At 47.0% G+C, this 22998-nt stretch overlaps 1 protein-coding gene across 4 annotated transcripts in view; it reads right to left on the bottom strand.

Annotated features, from left to right (window-relative positions):
• RPTOR (regulatory associated protein of MTOR complex 1) overlaps nt 1–22998 on the bottom strand; it is a 412728-nt gene that overhangs the window by 226072 nt on the left and 163658 nt on the right. For all 4 annotated transcript variants that reach the window (XR_013407456.1, XR_013407455.1, XM_015120520.3 and 1 more), the window contains exon 5: nt 6115–6261. Coding sequence is in view for 2 of the 4 variants with exons in the window: in XM_015120520.3 (XP_014976006.1) it covers nt 6115–6261 (147 nt within the window). In the remaining 2 variants the exon portion in view is untranslated. The remainder of the gene's footprint in view (nt 1–6114; nt 6262–22998) is intronic.

The raw sequence follows: 22998 nt of genomic DNA, 5'->3' as shown, positions 1-22998 counted from the left end.
ACGCTATTGCCCGGGCTGAAGGGCAATGGCACAATCACGGCTCCCTGCAGCCTCCAACTCTGAGCTCAAGTGACCCTTCCACCTTGGTCTCCAGAGTAGCTGGGATGACACGTGCACGTCACTACAGCTGGCTAACTTTTGTATTTTTTGTAGAGATGGGGTTTTGCTATGCTGCCCAGGCTGGTCTTGAACTCCTGGACTCAAGCCATCCGCCCACCTCGGCCTTCCAAAGTGCTGGGATTACAGGCATGAGCCACTGCACCAGCCAGGGCTGAACTTTCATACAAGACTCTTCTGACACACGGCAATCTGTTCTCCAGAAGTCATTCTCAGGCTATTTTCATGGCTCCCACCAAGAACTTGCCTATGCTCCAGTCCCAAACCAAATGAAGATGGCTACATGCAGAACAAGACTTACTGGAGCAGTCAAGCCTATGCTGTCCCAGCAGAAGAAAGGCATTATTGTCTTTACCACCAACCGAATTCGCTACTGGCCTCCCATTAGAAAGAAGAGAAACTCACCTAGATTTCACTCCGGGCTTGACTGCCGTCTTCAGTGATGGTGAGTTGTGACTGCCCTTGAGAAATATCCACTAGAAGACACTGATGGACAAGACTTCATGGGTTCTGTTTCCAAGAGCATCTGTGTCTTTTTTTTTGTTTTGTTTTTTGTTTTTTTTTTTTTTGAGACGGGGTCTCGCTCTGTCTCCCAGGCTGGAGTGCAGCGGCCGGATCTCAGCTCACTGCAAGCTCCGCCTCCCGGGTTCACGCCATTCTCCTGCCTCAGCCTCCCGAGTAGCTGGGACTACAGGCGCCCGCCACCTCGCCTGGCTAGTTTTTTGTATTTTTTAGTAGAGACGGGGTTTCACCGGGTTAGCCAGGATGGTCTCGATCTCCTGACCTCGTGATCCGCCCGTCTTGGCCTCCCAAAGTGCTGGGATTACAGGCTTGAGCCACCGCGCCCGGCCGAGCATCTGTGTCTTTCAGACTTCACCTTCCTTTCTAGTTTATAGGCTAAGGATTTAGTATCCAAGATAAAAGTTGTTACAAAAACATTTGAATTCTTTTTTCTCTCTAACTCAGTCAATACATATACTGTGTACGATGACTATAAATATTCCTCTTATGGCATTTATCTGGATGGAGGTGGCAGACTTATCAAGAAATCTACTCATCCACTGCAAATAGTAATAATGCTACCATTGGAAGACTGAAAATTGCCTCACATTCGATATCTACACTATGGATAATGGATGTAGTTAGAATGATGACATTACCCAGGCAATGTGGCTGATGGTCCTCATCGGATCATCTCACAGACACCCCTAAGTCCACTCCCTTTAGCCACCCCTCAACCACAGCTGGGGTGCTGCGTGACCTGGCTCTGGCCAACTTCGTCTAAACCAAAGTCGGCTTGTTGCAGTCATCCCTCAATATCCCTAGGGTATTGGTTCCTAGACCCCCACAGATGCCAAAATCTGCCAACACACAGATAAAAAATGGTGTGGTGCTTGCATGTAACCTACACACAGACTTTGGTGTACTTCAAATCATCTCTAGATTACCTATAACATCTACTACAATGTGAATGCTGTAAACACAGTTGTTACACTGTACTGTTTAGGGAATAATGGTGAGAAAAAGTGTACATGTTCAGTACAGTGCAATATTTTTTTTTCTGAATGTCTTGGAGCCACAGTTAGTTGACTCCAAGGATGTGGAAGCCACAGACACAGAGGGTGGGCTGTTCTTTCCTTATAAAAGAGACAGCTGTGGCCAGCACTGCCCCTTCCCCATTTTCTCTTGCCTCCCAAGCAGATGGAACACCTGCAGATGTGGTGGGCATATCGCAACCATGAGGATAAGCCAGCCGGCCAAGGATGCCTAGTCTCCAGGGGCACTGCTGAAAAGTCAATCATTTGCCTCAGAGACCTTATTAGTGAAAAAGACAAACTGCTATTTGTCTAAAACCCAGTAATGAGATTTTTCATTACTTCCACTGCTTCAAATATGGACGGTCTCAGACTGCCAAACATCCTTTCTTAGGGTGGTGCTTGAGGATTTCCTCTAGGAGAACAACGGAGAAGATCGAGAGGGGAAGTAGTGGGATCTAGACACAGGGATGGATCCCGGAGAGTTACAAAGGGGAGCCAGCTGACGCTGGGGAGGAGGCCACAGGCACCATCGGCTGAGCGAGGCAGGAGAGCTTGGAAGACACGAGGGGAGAGGGCGCCTTCTGTGCTCTGCCGCTCTCCTTACGGATCTATCAGTGGTGGAAGTGGTAACGGTAGATAATTCAAGAAGAAAATAGGAAATGTCCAGGAAAAGCAAGCAAACAAACAAAAACAGTTATAAAAATGGAGATCACAGTACTCTATTTAGCCACTAAGTGAGCAATATTTATGTGGCCATAATCAGGTAACAAGGTTTAATGCTTATCTTCCTATAGAATCAATCTCCACTCAAGCACAGAGGTGTTAATCGTGGTCAGAGAACGACAGACAATCGCAAAAAGTGCAGATAACAGAAGCTGTTAAAAAAAAAAAAAAAAAAAAAAAAGGCCGGGCGCGGTGGCTCAAGCCTGTAATCCCAGCACTTTGGGAGGCCGAGACGGGCGGATCACGAGGTCAGGCGATCGAGACCATCCTGGCTAATACGGTGAAACCCCGTCTCTACTAAAAATACAAAAAACTAGCCGGGCGAGGTGGCGGGCGCCTGTGGTCCCAGCTACTCAGGAGGCTGAGGCAGGAGAATGGCGGGAACCCGGGAGGCGGAGCTTGCAGTGAGCTGAGGTCCGGCCACTGCACTCCAGCCCGGCGACAGAGCGAGACTCCGTCTCAAAAAAAAAAAAAAAAAAAAAAAAAAGGGAGAAGAAAGTACAAAGAAAGTACAAGGAAGCTAAGAGCCTTGAAAATGGAATAAATGACCCATTACTGATAAAACCAGAAATATAAGCATAAGGATATTACTTAAAACCGCAAAGGTTACAAAGTATAGAGACACCCAACAGAGGGAATAAGAGGGAAAGCAAGAAGGTGTCGTGAGTGACGCAGCCTCTTCAATCTAGAATTTTCTCTTTAGAATTCACTATTGAATACAAACAACACATAGGAATTTAAACCAGCATGTAATCTACATGGAATCGACTTCTTTGCTAACAGGCTTCCACATCGTTTCTCCATTCTTTAAACAGGACTTAATGGCAGCTCTGTTCTTGGTTTGTACCCTAAGAGAAAGCCCACAGATAACCTCAAATCGACGAATCAAGAAGCAGTGGTCTCAGCATGTCATCTACAGAGAAGGAGACACCCGTCGGAAGAACTAGAAATGGAAACAGGGAAAGGAGGTGCCTTTGGTCACAGATTCTCAGCAGAGAAAGTGTGGGGCCGGGAACTATTTTATTCATCATAAACCTTCTGTATTATTTTTCAAACCATGGCATATGCTAATTTGGTAAAAATAAATATTTATAAAAGAAGACTGAAAGCGGAGAGACTTGAATAGTATCCTTAATTTTTAAATTACAAAGAAATATGACACAATGACAAATAGAAGCGGGATTACTGAGTGACGGAGACGCCGTTTTCTGGCTCTGATGGTCTGATGTGTGTGCAACACTGTATCTGTGCTTTGATGAAGTCGTCTTCTACTCTAGCTACGGCACTCCTGAGAGAGAAGCACACAATAAATAAACCTCCTGGTCCCAGGACAAGCACTGTGCCACTATGAATATGAAAGCTGATCATCATCTCTTAACATTTATGTCACTCATGTTTGTGTTAATGTTTATTATTTGGAGGCTTTCTGGTTCAAATAACCATTTTCTTGCATTACATTTAATCAATTCTTTAACACTAGAACAAATCATTCACCTGTCAATTTCTTTCAGCTCACATGTCATACAATAAAAGTATTAAAACATATTGTAAATTTACAAAGAATTTGACCAGCTGTAAAGAGGCAAAAAATATTTTAAAAGAAAAACCCTAACAGGCTGCACAGGACTGCTGTTTCTCCAGCAGATAGTAAAATGACTAAATGAACATTAAGATATTAGTTAGGAGCTAATTTTACCATTTTAATTTCCACTGTTTATGTAAGAGACCAAGTGAACAATAACCAATAATAGTAAGTGTAATAGAAACACACAAGACTGATCTACATTGTAATTAAAGAACGAAGATAAAAATCAGAGCTAATTAAAGACATACGGTATCGCATTGCCTTGCCATCTATTTGCCAACTCAGTTAACATATTTTTCATCTGATCTCTTTCGTGTGGAATGAGTCAATTAAACATTTTTTTTTCCCTAAAAAAAGATGCATGGGAATCTTTTCTGTTACACTTGATGAAATGAACAGTGTCTTAGGCTGATTAATCCCTGGCAACATACAGTGAGCACACACGGTACTGCCGGAGCACATGCTCAGAGCGCTGGGATGCAAACATTTGATATTATGCATGAGCTGGAGGTGCTGGTCTTCTGCTGAAAGGGGAGCAGGTCTCCATTTAACATGTTTTAATTAACTAAGGCTGATGGATTGGTCTTTCCCTTAGCCACTCTACAGCCCATAAATCTGGTGAACTCAGGAAGGATTCTGTGGCATTTTTATTTACATATTATAAATGTAAAAATCTGCCTCTTTTTTTTTTTGTAATATTTATTACTTGATGCAAGGAAAAATAAGTTACCCCTCAATGCTTTGAGTTCCTTAATGCTTATTAGATAACCTATCCCCTGGGTAAACCAAGATGAAATGCCTAAAAGCAAGGGAAAAAATTTGATCATACAAACCTTGATCTTTCTTTCCCTCATCACAGAAAACAAACGTGTTGCATGTGGACCCTTTTTCATGGACAAAGCACATTATACTTATCACTCTTTTGCAGTGTCTCACATAAAGACTTAACAAATATAAAATATTCAACTCTACACACATTAACACGAAAGTCTACCAAACAGAATTTCAAATTTTGTTGCCGATTGTTTCAGCACTTTCCTCTGATGAAATGTGAAAAAATAATACATTAAAATGGAATATACTCAAAAAGGCTTGAGGAAACATACTCAAGACCATTTTTGCTCCTAAATTGAGAATTTCTTATACTGCAACCAGTCAGAACTCATGACCCCCTTGAGGCTGCAAAATGTTTCATTCTGACACTCTTGTGCAGGCCACAAGATGGAGGCCTCTTAATTGAAACTGCCTCTTCAATTTGTCCTAAGAATTCACTGTTTAATTCAAACATCAAATATTAATTAAAACAACTAAGCAAAACGTCTCTTCATTATCAGAGCGGTGCAGAAGCTCTCCGCTTTTTGAAGTGGGAGCTACCAATGGCAGCTGTTTTCGTTTGTTTTCTATCATTTTAGCTTAGTGGTTGTCGCGGATTTTTTTTTTAACACAACAGAAAAAGAAACTGGGGCAGTAACAAAGGCACTGGTGGAAGTGAAGACCGTGGAACTGAAGCTGTGGGTCCACGTCTCCTAAAATAAACGTGTCTGCTTTATTTTCACATTTATCTTGGAGGCAGAGACTGTTGGGGCACAAATCAACCCTATTAATGTTATCAATTGATGTTTGGATTAAAAACGACATTGAGTAAAATGAGATGTAAAAATAAGCCTGTAAGTTTGTACTGGGCTGGGCACAGTGGCTCAAGCCTGTAATCCCAGAACTTTGCAGGCTGAGGCACATGCATTGCTTGAGCTCAGGAGTTTGAAACCAGCCTGAGAAACATGGCGAAACCCCACCTCTACAAAAACTACAAAAATTAGCTAGGCATGGCGGCATGGCGTGTGCACCTGTAGTCTCAACCTCTTGGAAGGCTGAGAAGGGAAGATTGCTTGGGCTCAGGTGACAGACGCTGCAGTGCCCAGAGATGGTACCACCGCACTCCAGCCTGGGCTGTAACAGAACATGTTTCAAAAATAAAAGTGTGCTGAGTGCCTCGCTAGCTCCCGGTATTGAATATGCCATCCTGCCCTTGGCATTCTGAGCCCTGTTCCATTCTGAGAATGTCCAACACCTCCCAACCTCCCCACCCAAACCCCACCCCCAGGGAAAACAAAAGCAAACCCAGCACCGCTCTCCGAGCACCAGAGCGCTCACCTCCAGCTCCTGCTCCCGCTGTAGTGCGAACTGCTTGAAGGACTTGACGATCAAGCCAGCGTTGGAGCAGTCATAGACGAAGATCGACGGGCTGCCCATCCATGTCTGCAGGTCATATATGGACAGAGGGATGTACTGCGTGTAGTTCTAGAAAACACACAAAGTGCGCTCGTTACATGTGCATCTCGGGAATATGGGCTGCTGGTGAGTACTGCACGTCACAAAAGGCACACACATTGAGCCTGGTTGCTGGAGAGACGCTGAGTTAGCCTTTATACAAAACGATAAAAACAGCAAACCAGCCAGGTGCAGTGGCTCACACCTGTAATCCCAGCACTTTGGGAGGCTGAGGCGGGCGGATCACCTGAGGTCAGGAGTTCGAGACCAGCCTGACCAACATGGTGAAACCCACTCTACGAAAAATACAAAATTAGCCAGACGTGGTGAAGGGCGCCTGTAAACCCAGCCACTTGGGAAGCTGAGGCAGGAGAATCACTTGAACCCAGGAGGCGGAGGTTACAGTGAGCCAAGATTACACCATTGTACTCCAGCCTGGGCGACAGAGCGAGACTCAGTCTCCAAAAACAAAAACCAAAACCAAAACGATCAAACTGAACTTCTCCACATCTCCTCAGATGCTGCTTTACTCCAGTAGTGCCCGCACCAGGTGGCTGCCAAAGTCATCATCCCGAGCCCCAAGCTCCTCCGCAGCTGCCACTGGGTTCAGCTGCTGGTCAACTCCTTAAACTTGTCTCAGTTGCCACTGCGGGGCCTCCCTGCATGAACCCCACAGCCCAGTTCCCACCGTGGGACCTCCCTCCATGGACCCACAGCTGTCTCAGTTCCCACCGTGGGACCTCCCTCCATGGACTCCACAGCTGCCTCAGTTCCCACCACGGGGCCTCCCTCCATGGACCCACAGCTGTCTCAGTTCCCACCTCGGGACCTCCCTCCATAGGTCTCACAGCTGTCTCAGTTCCCACCATGGGACCTCCCTCCATAGGTCTCACAGCTATCTCAGTTCCCACTGTGGGGCCTCCCTCCCTGGATCCACAGCTGTCTCAGTTCCCACCATGGGACCTCCCTCCATGGGTCTCACAGCTGTCTGAGTTCCCACCGCGGGGCCTCCCTCCATGGGTCTCACAGCTGTCTCAGTTCCCACCGCAGGGCCTCCCTCCATATATCCACAGCTGTCTCAGTTCTCACCGTGGGGCCTCCCTCCATGAATCCACAGCTGCCTCAGTTTCCACCACAGGGCCTCCCTCCATGGATCTCACAGCTGTCTCAGTTCCCATCATGGGTCCTCCCTCCATGGGTCTCACAGCTGTCTCAGTTCCCACTGTGGGCCCTCCCTCCATGAATCCACAGCTGCCTCAGTTTCCACCACAAGGCCTCCCTCCATGGATCTCACGGCTGTCTCACTTCCCACCATGGGACCTCCCTCCATAGGTCTCACAGCTGTCTCAGTTCCCACCATGGGACCTCCCTCCATAGGTCTCACAGCTGTCTCAGTTCCCACTGTGGGGCCTCCCTCCATATATCCACAGCTGCCTCACACATGTGCTCATCACTCCATGTCTCCATTTGTGCTTTTACTCTGTCTCATCTCTATGTTTATATAACACAACACACACCTCATTTACAAGGGAGGGGAGCTCTGAAGAGTTGGTCGGGTCCTCCAATTTGCATGCCACTGTCCCTTTAATTTCAGAGAGGCCCATAAGCACTTTGTCACTGAGATGACTTTTGAAAGATCATACTTAAGGGGTATAAGTGGGTTTGGCTGTATAAATGTATTTCAATCGCAGAACAATAACCTACTAACACTAATCCGCTAAGTGAAACATTTTTCCGAACACACTGTACTGTTCAGCCCTTGAACAGACACTAGTGATTCTGTAAATGCAGAGAAGAATGTTCTCATCTCACCTGAGAAACACTTACAATCCGCACACAAAGCTAACACTTTTAAGGAATTCTCCACAGAACACATTCATTATTTACCTTTCCTTGGACATCAAGAGTGTGAGTAGTGAAGCTGTGGCAGAAATCAAATTCCCAGAAATCGGCAAAAATCAAACTCCCAGCAAAAGTGAGCTTGTTTCTTAGCAGCTAAGCCACACATCCTGCCGCTGGCACTGCCTGGATTGTTCATAACTCAAGAGGAAAGGGACAGAAGGCCAGAAGATCAAGCAAAGCCTGGGGAAGTATAGCATGGAGGCAGCCTGCAGAAGCTTTGTCCGTGCACAGCAAAGAAGCAGACAAAAGTTACATTTCAGACATAAGCTACATCTCAGACCTAAGTCATATCTCAGACGTGATGAGGCAGGATACCAATAGCCCAGGTGTGTGCGGGGTGTGTGGAGACACGTGCATCATGGGCAGGACCCCACTCTACCAAAAATGTGTTAAACTGTCTGCGTTTGGTAGACTGCTTATAATCACTGCACTATAACAGAACACCTGGAAATGCTCTCTGTAAATAAACCCACTGAAGGATTTGAGAGATGTCAGTTCTTGCCTAATGAATCCAAACAGTCAGTGCAAGCCTAATCAAAATATCTGCTGGGTTTTTTCCATTAATGGAATTTCACAAGATGATTATAGAGTACAGAAGAGAAAAAAAAAAGCACAAGAGTAAAAAAAAAATTAATAAAGAATAATGAATAGGGACTCACACTGCCAGATATTAAAGATACTATAAATCTACAGTAATTACAGGATGATATTAGTGAGAGAGACAAACAAATCAACAGAAAAGAGAGAGCCCAGAAACAGAGACACACATGTAACTCTAACGAGGACAGCATTTTAAATCTGCAAAGAAGGAATTAACAATTCAATAAGTGATGCTGGAAACTCTAACCCACCATTTGGTATTGCTATATGAGATCACACACACACACACACACACACACACACACACACACACACACACACATATCAGAGTGGACTGAAAACCTAAATGTAAAAGCACAAAAAAATTTTCATTTGTTTTGGCATATGAAAGGCCTTAATTAAGCAAGTCACAAAACCTACTAAGTCTTGAGACTGACTGATACAGTAAGATAAAGAATCTGTAATTCTAATAAAGACACATATAAGTGACCAGCAATTTTAAAGAAAGGAGGTACACAGTACATGACAGGGAAGTTTTTAGATGTGTCTCATATAAACTTCTGCTGCAGATCAACAAAGGGACGAAACAACAACAAACAGGCAAAACACACAAACAGTCCATTCACAGAAGAAAGAGGAATCATCAATGACTCTGAGTTCCATGCTCCTGATTAGAAATGCAAATTATAATGAGAATCTATCTATCTACCTATCGATCCATCCATCCATCCATCCATCCATCCATCCATCCATCCATCCATCCATCCATCCATTCATCCACCCATCCATCCATTCATCCATTCCATTTTTATCCAGCAAACTGGAAAGCAGGATAAAATGTGAATAATGCCCCATTGTTGAAGGATGCAGGGCACTCATTCATCAATGGTGGGAATGTAAATTAATGAAGCTTTTACAGAAGGCAACTGGGAAGTACTTATAAAAATTTTAAAGGCACATTCCTTCTGACTACTTCTAGATATCCATCCTATAGAAATACTTGCATTTGTACATGAAATGTTTTGGCTGGCAGAAAAGCTGCAAATTATCTAAATGCCAGTGTGGTAGAGACTGCTAGTCTATATCTGATTTTATCTCTCTTCTAAAGCAGTTGTAGCTGAGCACATTGCCCAGTTTCCTTTCCAGTGAAGTCTGTCCCGCAGCCAAATTCTGGCCAGCGCGACATGGTCAGTAGTGCAGCGTCCACGTTCTCAGAGCGTGATGTGGTCAGAGGTGCAGCGTCCACGTTCTCGGAGCGTGACGTGGTCAGAGGTGCAGCGTCCACGTTCTCGGAGCGTGACGTGGTCAGAGGTGCAGCATCCATGTTCTCGGAGCGTGACGTGGTCAGAGGTGTAGCGTCCACGTTCTTGGAGCATGACGTGGTCAGAAGTCCAGCGTCCACGTTCTCAGAACATGATGTGGTCATGGTCAGAGATGCAGCGTCCACGTTCTCGGAGCATGACGTGGTCAGAGGTGCAGCATCCACGTTCTCAGAGTGTGACATGGTCAGAGGTGCAGCGTCCACATTCTCAGAGTGTGACGTGGTCAGAGGTGCAATGTCCATGTTCTCAGAGCGTGACGTGGTCAGAGGTGCAGTATCCACATTCTTGGAGTGTGATGTGGTCAGAGGTGCAGCATCCACATTCTCGGAGCATGACGTAGTCAGAAGTTCAGAGTCCACGTTCTCAGGACACGACGTGGTCATGGTCACAGGTGCAGTGTCCACGTTCTCGGAGCATGATGTGATCAGAGGTGCAGCGTCCACATTCTCAGAGTGTGACATGGTCAGAGGTGCAGCGTCCACGTTCTTGGAGCGTGACGTGGTCAGAGGTGCAGCGTCCACGTTCTCGGAGCGTGATGTAGTCAGAGGTGCAGCGTCCACGTTCTCGGAGCATGATATAGTCAGAAGTTCAGAGTCCACGTTCTCAGGACACGACGTGGTCATGGTCACAGGTGCAGTGTCCACGTTCTCGGAGCATGATGTGGTCAGAGGTGCAGCGTCCACATTCTCAGAGTGTGACATGGTCAGAGGTGCAGCGTCCACGTTCTCAGAGCATGATGTGGTCAGAGGTGCAGCGTCCACATTCTCGGAGTGTGACATGGTCAGAGGTGCAGCGTCCACGTTCTCGGAGCGTGACGTGGTCAGAGGTGCAGCGTCCACGTTCTCGGAGCGTGATGTGGTCAGAGGTGCAGTGTCCATGTTCTCGGAGCATGACGTGGTCAGAAGTCCAGCGTCCACGTTCTCACAACAAGACGTGGTCATGGTCGGAGATGCAGTGTCCACGTTCTCGGAGCGTGACATGGTCAGAAGTCTGGTGTCCACATTTTCAGAACATGATGTGGTCATGGTCAGAGGTGCAGTGTCCACGTCCTCGGAGCGTGACGTGGTCAGAGGTGCAGCATCCATGTTCTCGGAGCGTGATGTGGTCAGAGGTGCAGCGTCCACGTTCTCGGAGCATGACGTGGTCAGAAGTGCACTTCACCACGCTTCCTCCTGGGGTCAGAGCTTGCAGACTGCGCTCACAAGTCCCCAGGGGTGGGAGGAAGTGTGCTCCTCTCCTCCCCCACCCACTTCCATGCTGCTGCCAGGGGAAAGAGGGGCCAAAAGACGTCCTTTAATCGGGCAGGGTCACCTCCCACGCTGACAGGAGAAAGGATTTTGGCAGCAGCCTGGGAAATGGGCTCATCTTTCTACCCCCAGAACACTGTGTGCTATTTATTTACCTCCTATAATGTTCTGGGCTTAGCAAACAGCATCTGAATACAACTTGCCCAGCCCTGACCCTACAGCCACCTGACCCTCCAGCCATCTCACAATGTCCTCTGAGCCACCATCAGTGAAACGGGGGCTGCTGTCATCTTTACTGCCTTCTGGGTACAAGTCCGAGGGTCCCAAGGCTGCAAAGTGGCATGAGATGAAAGACACTTTAACACACCATGTTCTCAGGTCCTGCTTTTTGAGCTGAAATCTATTTTCCACATTTGCCAAAAATCAAAATCTCCATTTTAAATGTTTGAGGTGCAAAGTTCAGAAAGATGATCCGTCGTGGCCACGAGGTGCTGCTGCACTAGGACAGCACTGGCAGCCTCTCCCTCCACGCCCCATGATCTGCAGGCAGCCAGTGCCAGGTTACAGGCGGGGTCCTCAGGGCCCAGTCCTGCTGAGGCTGGACCGTCTCCAGCTCCCAGTGTGCGTCCAGGAGGCGGCACGGCACAGGGCCGTGGATGGCCCCAGTTGGTCTCGGCTTCAGGACTTTTAATTCTAAGAGGGGCTTTCACCCCGTAAGAGCCACTGGGATGCTGCGCCACGGAACAGCTTTCCCGGCCCCACCTGCCCTGGGAAGCCTGCTTGGATGCGGGTCTCTGTGGTCGCTTCTCTGTGAGCGGCGTCTGTCCCTCTCAGCACCAGGGCCATTTGGGTCTGGGTCGCTCCTTGTGGGGCTGTCCTGTGCACCACAAAATCTCCGCAGCACCACCGAGCCACCCCGCATACCTGGATGTGACAGTCTCCAGGTCGCTGGACACTGCCAATGTCCCAGTGTCCCCTGAGGGGAAAAGTTTTCCTGGTTGAGAACCACTGCCTTGGAGGAGAGCTGATTTCCTTTCAAACACGAGCTGTATACATTACAGTTAGTGAGACTGCAACCATTTGGAAGTCCGTATCCCTCAGGGAATATAAAACCAACTCTATTAAGCCACACTGTGGAAAATGACCTTTGACAGCGAATCCTGATTAGAACAGGGGATGCAGACCTCATTTCCCATCTCAGAGGTCCTGGGTCGTTTGTCAAGCTCCAGGCCAGAATTATGACCCTGTAAACCAGCAAACGGCAGCCTGCAGCCTTCACAGCCCCGGCTGCAGGGACAGAAACAACGTCCACAGTACAGTCACTCCTCGTTCTCCTGTGGAATATTCCTCTGTCATCCCGGCTGCACCAACCCCACCAGCCGAGAACGGAGAAGCCCCCTGAACACACTGAAGGCTGCCTGGAACGCCCAAGAGCTTGTGGCCAATGGTTTTCGTTTCTTCTTGACCCAAAACTAAATGTACAGAGAATTCCTAATCAAAGCGTCTCTTCTTTCTCTCCAAGAAACATATTCAAGACCATGTTTTCATTTCAAACAAAAAAATAGAAATGGGTTTTAGATAATTTATTCATTACAAATCCACTTTATCTGTCAGGTTATATTAAACATCGGGGAAGAGTCCACCTGCCTCACTAGTCTGTCGCCGCAGCCTGAGTTAGCCACCAAGGCAGCCATGGCCGGGAGAGCCCAGCCCACTGAAGCCTGCAGGCCATCTTCCCACAGAGTGCAGCCCAGCAGCCTCCAAGGAGCTTCCCACAATTCCACATCTCAGGGATTTCTGGTGGAAAGACTGAAACTGGGTTTTGGCTTAAGTTAAACGTGAGCGTTTTATCCCTTTAAATTACAGGGCAGAAGACAAAACGCAAAATCCCTCACACACCAAACAGATGACTACAAAGAAGAGAATGTCCCAGGGGAGGCAAGGGGCGTGGTGGCAAGGCGTGGCAGGAAGAAGCCCTGGCCTCAGGAAGTTTGCATCCCGGTGGGTGGGGTGGGCAGTACAACACGGTGCCGCCACCCCGTGCTCCAGTTGAAAAGGCAAGCACAAGGGTCATGTGGGCGCCTTCCCCTCCCACCGCGCCTCCTCAGATCCAGGCACAGCAGCTCTGACACTGCACAGAGGAGGCAGCAGGGGGGCACACTGGACAGGTGCAGACAGTCACCCTCTGGAAGGGCAGGTGGGGTGTCCCAACCCCAACCCCAGAGGCTGAGCAGGTAGATATGAGCCTGGAAATTTCTGGCATCGCCGCTGTTGGGATGCGAGAATTTGCAAGCATCTCTGTGGATCGCTGGGATGCACAGGAAGACTGCCATCAGCTGAAGGACACGGATCTCCAGGTGGCCTTACCCAAACCTGATTTGGTCATTTCGTTAGCCCTGCAAAGATACCATCCTACTTTATACAAACTGGGGTATTTAGCACCTACTAATCAGATCATAGCAGCATTTTCCTCAACATAAAGGAAAATGCCAACTATGCCAGGCAGTAAACATGAGGAAGGGGGTGGGTTGCCAGGTCTCCTCTCTCCTGACCCTTCCATCCTGGCACTCATGGCCCCCACCTCTCAGGACATGGCCTGGCTTCTCACTGAACAGGAGACAGGCTCCAGGGGGAACCAGCTCTCATGTCCAGCTTCAAAGCTCTGCCACATTTGTATTCACCTCTCCTTCCCTCCCACGTCTCAGAGAGGTGTGCTTGGGCTTGCCAAGTCAAACGCTCGATCTCTGTCCTGAATTATCTTCTCATACCTTCCCATTTCTCATCCTTTACTCCACTGATTCATACTTTCTTCAGCAACCCCCTTCTTCTATCTATAGACGTAACTCACCTCTTGCAGAAACTAAACATCCCTTTTTAGCCTTGTTCTTTCTTCAAAGTCCCCCCAACAGAGAGCCTCCTCTAATCACATGTTCTCTATTTATTTACTGCAAAAATCGTATTACAGAGAAAGCTGGAAAAAACAACGTTATTCAGTAGTATCACCAAACTTCTGGAAAGATTAGTCTGTTTCAGTCCCTAGTCCCTTACCTCCTGTTTAGTCATTAAAATCTAGTTTCCATACCTGTACATAGATGCGCAAATCAATATGCATGTGTTTTTAGCTTACTACACACAAATGCATCACTTAGCTATGTCCATGGAGAGGGCCTGGGCCTAGTAACACTAACGCTCCAGTAGTAACAAGCACACAAAGAGGCCACATCTTGGTTTCTAAATACCATTCTCAAAAAAGCCAAAGATCCTTGGAGAAATGGTTGATCCAGGGCTGTGACAGAGAAAATACTAGGAGGTGTGTCGGTGGTCAAAGTTGAAACAATTTCAGTAACAAAATAAATAATAATAATAATGGATTATAACCCAAAAAGTAAAATAAGTATTAGTGGCTCCATATGGATATAAACAACCAACCAAGTAAATAAACAAGAGAAGCAACAATTCCTTCATACAGAAGAATTCCAATTACTAAACGTGGAAGGAAATAGGGAGGTACAGCACCACCATTAGAACACCAGGGCAGTAATTACGCATGGATGTTAGAATCAGGGCATGGAAGTTTAAGGAGAAACAGGATATCTGCATACTCTCAAAGTATGTCCTTCAAATGCTTATGAATTACAAAGAAGAAAATAATTACTTCACATTGGAGAAACACACAAGGCACCACTTCAGCCGAGTGATCAAGGTTGGTACCTGCAGTAATAAGAATCACGCACACCACGCACCCCCGGGCCTGATGCACTGAGAATAACCCATCTGCATTATTCTTCCCCAAACTTTGATCCTCAGTCTCATCATGAGAACACACCAGACAAACCCAAAGAGAGGGGCAACCTGCAAACACCTGAGCAGCATCTTACAGTGTCATGGTCACGAAAGACAAGAAACAGCTGAGGAACCATCCCAGCCTGGGAGGACCAGAGGACCAGAGGACCAGGCAGCCAGTGCGGGTGGGGCCTGGGCTGGACCACAAGACACACAGAGGATTACAGCGGCAAAGCTGCAGGCACCACGGAGGCTGTGTGTGATTGGCAGTGCTATAACAACACACGTTCCCTAGATTTAATTGCTGTACTGAGGTCATGTAAGAGGCTGACACTGGGTAGCTGGCTGAAGGACACACAGGAGCTCTCTGTGCTGCCTGTGCAACTCTCGTGTACATTTAACATTATTTCAAATCGCTTTTAAAAAATGAAAATCTAGTTTTGAACCTAACTGCTCTCCAAAAATTACTGAATACAGTCAACTCTTCACATGCTGCATCCCATGGTCTCTTCCATTCCTGCCCCCTCTTGTCTTCTCTGCGCCGTCTCCCCTCAAACACGCACTCCGTCCCCAGGTCTCTGGCTGCCTCAGCTCGTTCTTCCAAAGCTTCCCCTCTTGGGACCCCTCTCTTCCACCCTCCCCTTAAAAACAGATCATCAGGGGCCTGTTCTGTTTTTCTTATTCCACATCTTCTCCCAGGCAATCAAATGTAACTCCCTGGTTTTAAATACTGCCTGAACATTGAAGTCCCAAAAATCTTCAGCTGCAGCTACCACCTCTAAGAGAGTTGGTTATTTTCACTTGATTGCCTGTGACACCTCAAATTCAAAAATTTGGGAAGGGAAAAATAAAACGTATCATTTCCTCTTCCAAACTCAGTGATGATGATGATGATGATGATGATGATAGCACTTTGCAACATGCCAAGAACATGCCACACCCTTTAAATGAATGACAACTCTATCACTACACCCATTTTAACAACGAGGACCCAAGGATCAGAAAGCTTCAGCACATCGCTCAGAGCCACAGGATCACCAGTGTCAGAGGAGCCCACACTCAGGTCTGTCTGTCTCCAGAGTCTGGGCCCAGAATCAGGACGCCTTTCTGCCTCTTTGTATTCCCAGTTCCCACTGATGCACATCTGTTGCTAATAAACTGCTGTCAGTACTCATCGCCACCTCTTTCTCCTTCACCCCCACATCCACCGCTTGCCGCCTCCAGCTGATCCCTCATCCAGCCACGCATTTGCTCTGCTACGGATCAGCCGCTGTGCTCCGAAGTGGGACAGGGCGGAGCACAACATCCTCGTCATCCCAGCAGTTCACAGGCTAGCTGGAGAAGGCAGACAGGTAGACTCTGGGACAGGGCGGTCGTGGTAAGATGAAGACACACAGGGTGGTCATGGTAGGATAAGGACATTCACAGGGAGGTCGCAGTAAGGCGAGGACATACACAGGGTGGGGCATGGCGTCACCACGCCTGAGGTCTCCACGAGGCCTGGCCTGAGTGGGGAGAGTGGTGCCTGAGCAGTCTCCAGGAATGGACAGGCGTCCACGAGGGGCGTGGCCGGAGCTCCCACAGGTTCTTCCACCTCTCGGATTCTATGAGAACATCACTATCCATATTATTATTATTATTCCTACTAGTTCCCATGTTCCTTGGACTTTCTGAACTGATTGAGTAGTCTCTTCTTCCATGAACCTTCATACGTTTACTCACCTGATGCTGCAATCTGTTTCTAACTGGTGACCCACTTAACTGGTCCTTTTCAGCAGGTCCTACAAAGAACCTGAATGCAGCTCAGCCAGCATTTCTGTTCCTGAGGTCGTCAGATCCCGGGTCGTGGAGACCCGGTTTCTTCATTCCTACTGGCTAGAGTAACTCTGAAAGGACGCGGCAGGAGCATAGACAGACGCGTCTGTTCCCCAGTTTGGTTTTAATTTAGGAACACGAGTCCAAGAGTCAGGACTTCCTGGACAATTTCTGCAAAAGTGATCCCCAAGCTGTGAGAACTAGAATTCAGAGATTCTCCACCAAACAGGACAAAAAACTACCATAAAATACTATGGCTGTTAGAAATGGCTAAACTTGGAGCCAAAGGCATACCCTACACCGTTTCAACGCACACGGACAGCACACGATGGCAATCACTGCCTCCAATCAGAACTCCGCATCTCACAGAAAAGACTGTTACCTTCTGTGGTATTTTTTTTTTTTTTTTTGAGACGGAGTCTCGCTCTGTCGCCCAGGCTGGAGTGCAGTGGTGCGATCTCGGCTCACTGCAAGCTCCGCCTCCCGGGTTCACGCCATTCTCCTGCCTCAGCCTCCCGAGTAGCTGGGACTACAGGCGCCCGCCCCTGCGCCCGGCTAATTTTTTCTATTTTTAGTAGAGACGGGGTTTCACCATGGTCTCGATCTCCTGACCTTGTGATCCGCCCACCTCGGCCTCCCAAAGTGCTGGGATTACAGGCTTGAGCCACCACGCCCGGCCCCTTCTGTGGTATTTATACACGTTGTAAGGCTGAAAACTCTGCAATCCATTTTGGAAACAGTGATTACTAACACCAACAAAAAGAAGGTTAAATTTGCTTAAAAAACACAAATTTGGAATGTTTAAAGAAAATACCATAAACTTCAAAATGGTTTCAAAGTAACATCCAATGAGATCCACCAGACCCGCCTCCACCAAGCTTCTGAGCTGTTTTCAGGCGATGCGTTTGGAAGCAGTCCCTCTTCCATACTCTCAAGCACCCTACAAAGCTACGGGGCTCTTCTCAGGAAGAAATGCACTTGGCCCCCGCAGGGGTTAGCCTGTGTCTAGCTCATCCCATGAGCCACTGACAGCCACATCCAGAGCCCCTGCTTAGGCACAGCAAGACCACCACTGTCGGCAGGGACTGCCAGGGTTCATTAACGCTGTCAGAGACCACATGCGTTTCCTCCTGTCCTTTCTCCCACCTCTTCTTTGGTCCATAAGTTTCTGTGTAAAAATGTTCATAGAATTCTTTATAATGCAAATAAAACTAGAAACCCGAAAGCCCACCAACAGGAGAAAGGTGAATTGTGAACATTTCCAAGTGGAGATACGAGCTTGACAGGGAATTAATTAAAGTAAAATGCACAACAGCACAGATCAGTTTAGAAAGCTAGAAGTTGAATTTTAAAAGTTAGCTGCATTAACTTGATAACATTGGTATAAAACTCAAAAATAAGCAAAACTAAACAATGTACTTCTAGGGAAACAAAAGTATGTGGCAAAATTATTTTTCAAAAGCACAAAATTCCAGCTTGGGCAATATAGTGAGACTCTGTCTCTACAAAACATTAAATGAGCTGAGCACGGTCGTGTGCACCCCAGCCTCAGCTACTCAGGAAGCTGAGGTGGGAGGGGTGCTTGCGTCCAGCAGGTGGAGGGTGCAGGGAGCTGAGATTGCACCACTGTGCTCTGGCCTGAGCGACAGAGCCAGACTCTGTCTCCTCTCTCCGCACTGAAAAAAGCACAAAATTAACAGCTGCTGTTTCAAGAGGGGAGGTTTGTCAGGAGAATGGGACTGTGGACAACAAAGTCCCTTCGAGAGAATTCGTAACTTTCTGCTCCTAGTGATGGGTTGAGGGTTTGCAGCTCCGCCAGGGTTCACAGCTTGTATCTTAGGTACATCCTTTCGGACCTGTCGCACCCACGTGCGCAGGAGCGCAAATTACACAGACACATCTGGACTCCTTTCTCCAGCAGCAAGACAAGCCATGCTGACCACACTGCTCTTGCCACTTTTGAAAACGGCGCAACACCACGCAGGCTGTAATCGTTCTCAATGAACCAAGAGGATATCTGAGGCATCAGTGCTTTCCCTTGGACTGAACAGCGATTTCCAGTTAGACGCAGGGTAGTTCCTACAACAACAGTAAGGACTGTAATAAGCACATTATAAAATAAATATATAATTAGATAACTATTAGAGATAATATTTAAATTAAACATATAATAAAAATATATCTAAATACCTAACTCATGAGTCAATACCAAAATGTACACATTCACGTTTTGCTTCAGAAGCTGAAGAACACTGTGTTAAGACAGCCTATGACCCAGCACCCTGTCCTCATCGTGAACACGTTACACAGCGAAAGCCTGTATGCTTAGAAAAATTAATATCCTAAACACTGAAGTGAATTCCTGAGTATGTATAAAACCCATCCAGCAGGGGAGACGAATAGATGGAGCCTATGTGAATCGGGATGGCTGCACCCACAAACATGAGCGGGGATGGAAAACATAAACTGCGTGAGATACGAAGAATGACGCCACTCACAGGACTGCTCCGGGGTGTCTAAAATTACCTGCGCATATGGGAAAAGTACATGGCATTACTGCGGACGAGAAAACCCAAATCCCGGCTAGTGATTACCACTGGAAGAATGAAAAGGAGACAGAATCCAGACGGAGAGGTGAGTCCAACTCTGCCTGTACCACTGTGTGTCTCAATGGTTCTGCCTTTTACCACGGTGGGTCCGAACGGCCCCACCTGTACCGCGACGGGTCCGAACGGCCCGGCCTGTACCGCGGTGGGTCCGAACGGCCCATCTGTACCGCGATGTGTCTGAACGGCTCCGCCTGTACCGCGGTGGTTCTGAATGGCTCCGCCTGTACCGCGGTGGGTCTGAACCTCCCCATCTGTACCGCAATGCGTCTGAATGGCTCCGCCTGTACTGCTGTGTGTCTGAAGCTAGGCTGTGGGTAAAGGTGGTGAGTATAATTTTTTTGTATGTAAAATACTTAACAGTTAAAAACTATTAACATAAAATTTTAGAAGAACCTATAGACAAGCATTTACTTTTTATTTTTTTTTAGACACAGGGTCTTGCTCTGTTTGTTGTCCAGGCTGGAATGCAGTGGTGCAATGATAGCTCACTGCAGCTTAGAACTTCTGGGCTCAAGCGATCCTCCCACCTCAGCCTCCCAGTAGCTAGGACCACAGGCACGAGCCACCACACCTGGCTAACTGCTGTTGTTGGTGTACAGATGAGGTCTTCCTATGTTACCCAGGCTGGTCTCGAACCCCTGGGCTTGAGCAATCTTCCCACTAGGACACCCAAAGTGCTGGGGCTGTTTGCAGGCAAGCCACCACGCCCAGCCCAGACAAGTATTTACAAAACAATTTTGGCATACAGAAATCTTTCTGAGCATTTCACAAAACTCAAAATCTACATGGAAAGATACTAAAACATTTGATTACATAGAATTTTAAACTTCTGTATGGCCAAAAAAATAGTAAATAAATATAGTTAACTGACAAACGGGGGGAAATATTTGCAATATATGAGACGGACTATGGACTAAGACTAATTTCCTAGTATATAAACAACTGTTATAAATAAAATAAAAATCTAGGCCGGCTACAGTGGCTCACGGCTGTAATCCCAGCACTTTGGGAAGCTGAGGCAGGTGGATCCCCTGAGGTCAGGAGTTCCAGACCAGCCTGACCAACATGGTGAAACCCCATTTCTACTGAAAATGCAAAAATTAGCCAGGTGTGGTGGTGTACGCCTGTACTCCCAGCTACTTGGGAGGTTGAAATGGGATAACTGTTTGAACCCAGGTGGTGGAGGTTGCAGTGAGCCGAGATCATGCCACTGCACTCCAGCCTGGGCAACAGAACGAGACTCCATCTCAAATAAATAAATAAATAAATAATTTTTAAAAAAATTAATTAATTAAACATCTCCAGTACCACCACAAGAGAATAACAAGCACAGGATGTGTACAGGAGTTTAAAGATTGAGAAATACACGAAATGGTTTGACTCATAAGCAAAGAAATAATTTAAGAGATGCCATTTTCATCTAATAGAGGAAATGGGGAGGTTAGAATGCCACGTAGTGGCGAAGGGTTGGGAAACATCCCACCTCAAACAATACTAGAGCAAGCATAACTGTAGCAGCCCTGATGGGGTCTGTGGCTTTGATCCTGGATCTCAACTTCTAGGAATAGGTTCGATTCAGCTGCTGTGCTCAAAGAGGTGTGCAAACATAACCATCAAGATTATTAATGCAACACGGTTTGCAAAGGCAAAATTTTGGAAACAACGTAAGTAGTTATCATGTGGGCTTAATACATCACCTTTGGCACATCTATCTTTAAAAACTACAATGCAAAAGTTAAAAAGAATAAATGACACATAAGGGTGCTCAGTAAATTAAGTTCAAAAAAGGAAGTTGCAGAATGCTCTATAGACAACATAATTCTGGTATATTTAAAAATTATATGTCCTTCCAGAAAATTTTATTCATGTTTAAGTACATTTCTCTCTCTCTCTCTCTCTCTCTCTCTCTCTCATATCTATCTATCTAATGAAGTGCCTGAGAAGACACATAAGAAATAGCAGAGATTACCACTAGGGAACAGAAAAAAGGCCTGGAGGCAAGGAAAGGAAGAACTTTCATTGTTTATTTTATACTTATCTACATCATTTGAAAAAAAATGAATGTTATGATAAAATATTTTAAAATTAACTAAAAGAAAATCATGTTAAAAGCCTCCTGATCTTAGATATACGATAACAAAGAATGCACTTCCAATCCCTTCTGTTTGTGAAGTCAAAGGAATTTCCCATCAGCAGCACAATCCACAAGGAATAGGAAGGAGCTGACCTTTGCCCTTAGCTTCATTTAAAAAACCTGAAATAAATGAATATATATACACATACACACACACACACACACATATACATACCAAATTGGATAATAATGAAGACTTGTTCTTTTTCAGCTGGCAATAACTTTCTAGCAGAAATGTCCCTTCTGGCTATCTTAAGCCTATAAATAAATAACAGAGGAAAGCTGGCTGTGTTCCCCAGCATTTATTTTTTCAGTGGATTAAACAAAATATTTAATCCTTCTCCCCCAAAGTGCATTTCATGTGTATGAGTGACTACCAAAATAAGCCCAGGTACCCTGAGGAAGCTTCCAGCACATTCCAGCATGATGGGCTGGAGACAACCAGTTGCCCAGCCCCGCTGACTGAGGTAAGAACCCAAAGGATGGTCCTGCAAACTGCAGCACCCTGACAGTCCCAGGTGAGCCAGGAGAGCCTGCCGCTGGGTGCGCCTCTTTCCAGGGCCAGATGCACACGCAGCAGGAAGAGCCAGCGTGGCTTCTGTTGCTGTTCCTGTGTCAGGTGTGTGTGTACCCTGCCAAGGAAGCGAGTGATTCTCACACCTCCTTGCTTACCCCTGACGTTACTTAACTTGCCATCCTCTTTCCGACTTGCACTTCCGTCGTGTCTGGGAGCCTCAATGACTCACAGTCGTGGGAACAGTTTCCACAGTGCTACCTGTGCTGCTGTGACATCTTTCATCCTGCTGACCCCAGGATGACGGAGCACTGGAACCACGTCACCTGCTCCCCACCGTGTCGCCGGGTCAGAGGGGACTACTTCCTGTCACCAGAGCCCCGTTGCACTCCCAGGCCTCCCCTTGTCTAGCTGGTTCTCACTCCTGCTTGGAGACCCGGCAGATGGGGCCCCTCCTCACCTCCATGCCTCCCACGAGGCCTTGGTGTTCCGCCCTAGACGGCTAAAATTAGAGATGGAAAACAAAGGGTCGGGGAAGTGTCTCTCCCAATGCGTAAGAAGCAGAGTGACCCCAAACCGTAAGATGAAAATCCTGCCTGCAACTCATACCACACTGTCCATACCAGGGGTTCTCAAAGGCAGACAACCCAGACAGCAGCAGAAGCGGCCGCAGCAGCAGTTTTGTGGGACGCCCAAGAAAGCCCAATTGTCAGGCCCCACCCATGGCCACAGAAGCAGAGGTTTGGGGAGGGCTTGGCAGTCCGTGGCTCCGTGAGCCTGCAGGTGATGCTGGGCACGCTCCAGCATGAGAACCGCGGCGCTATGACCATGGTTTTAAATG

The sequence above is a fragment of the Macaca mulatta genome, chromosome 16, assembly GCF_049350105.2.
Source record: "Macaca mulatta isolate MMU2019108-1 chromosome 16, T2T-MMU8v2.0, whole genome shotgun sequence".
In the NCBI taxonomy this organism is placed as follows: domain Eukaryota; kingdom Metazoa; phylum Chordata; class Mammalia; order Primates; family Cercopithecidae; genus Macaca; species Macaca mulatta.
The sequence above is the reverse complement of the archived record's forward strand: the minus strand, read 5'-3'. Positions and strand labels throughout refer to the sequence as shown.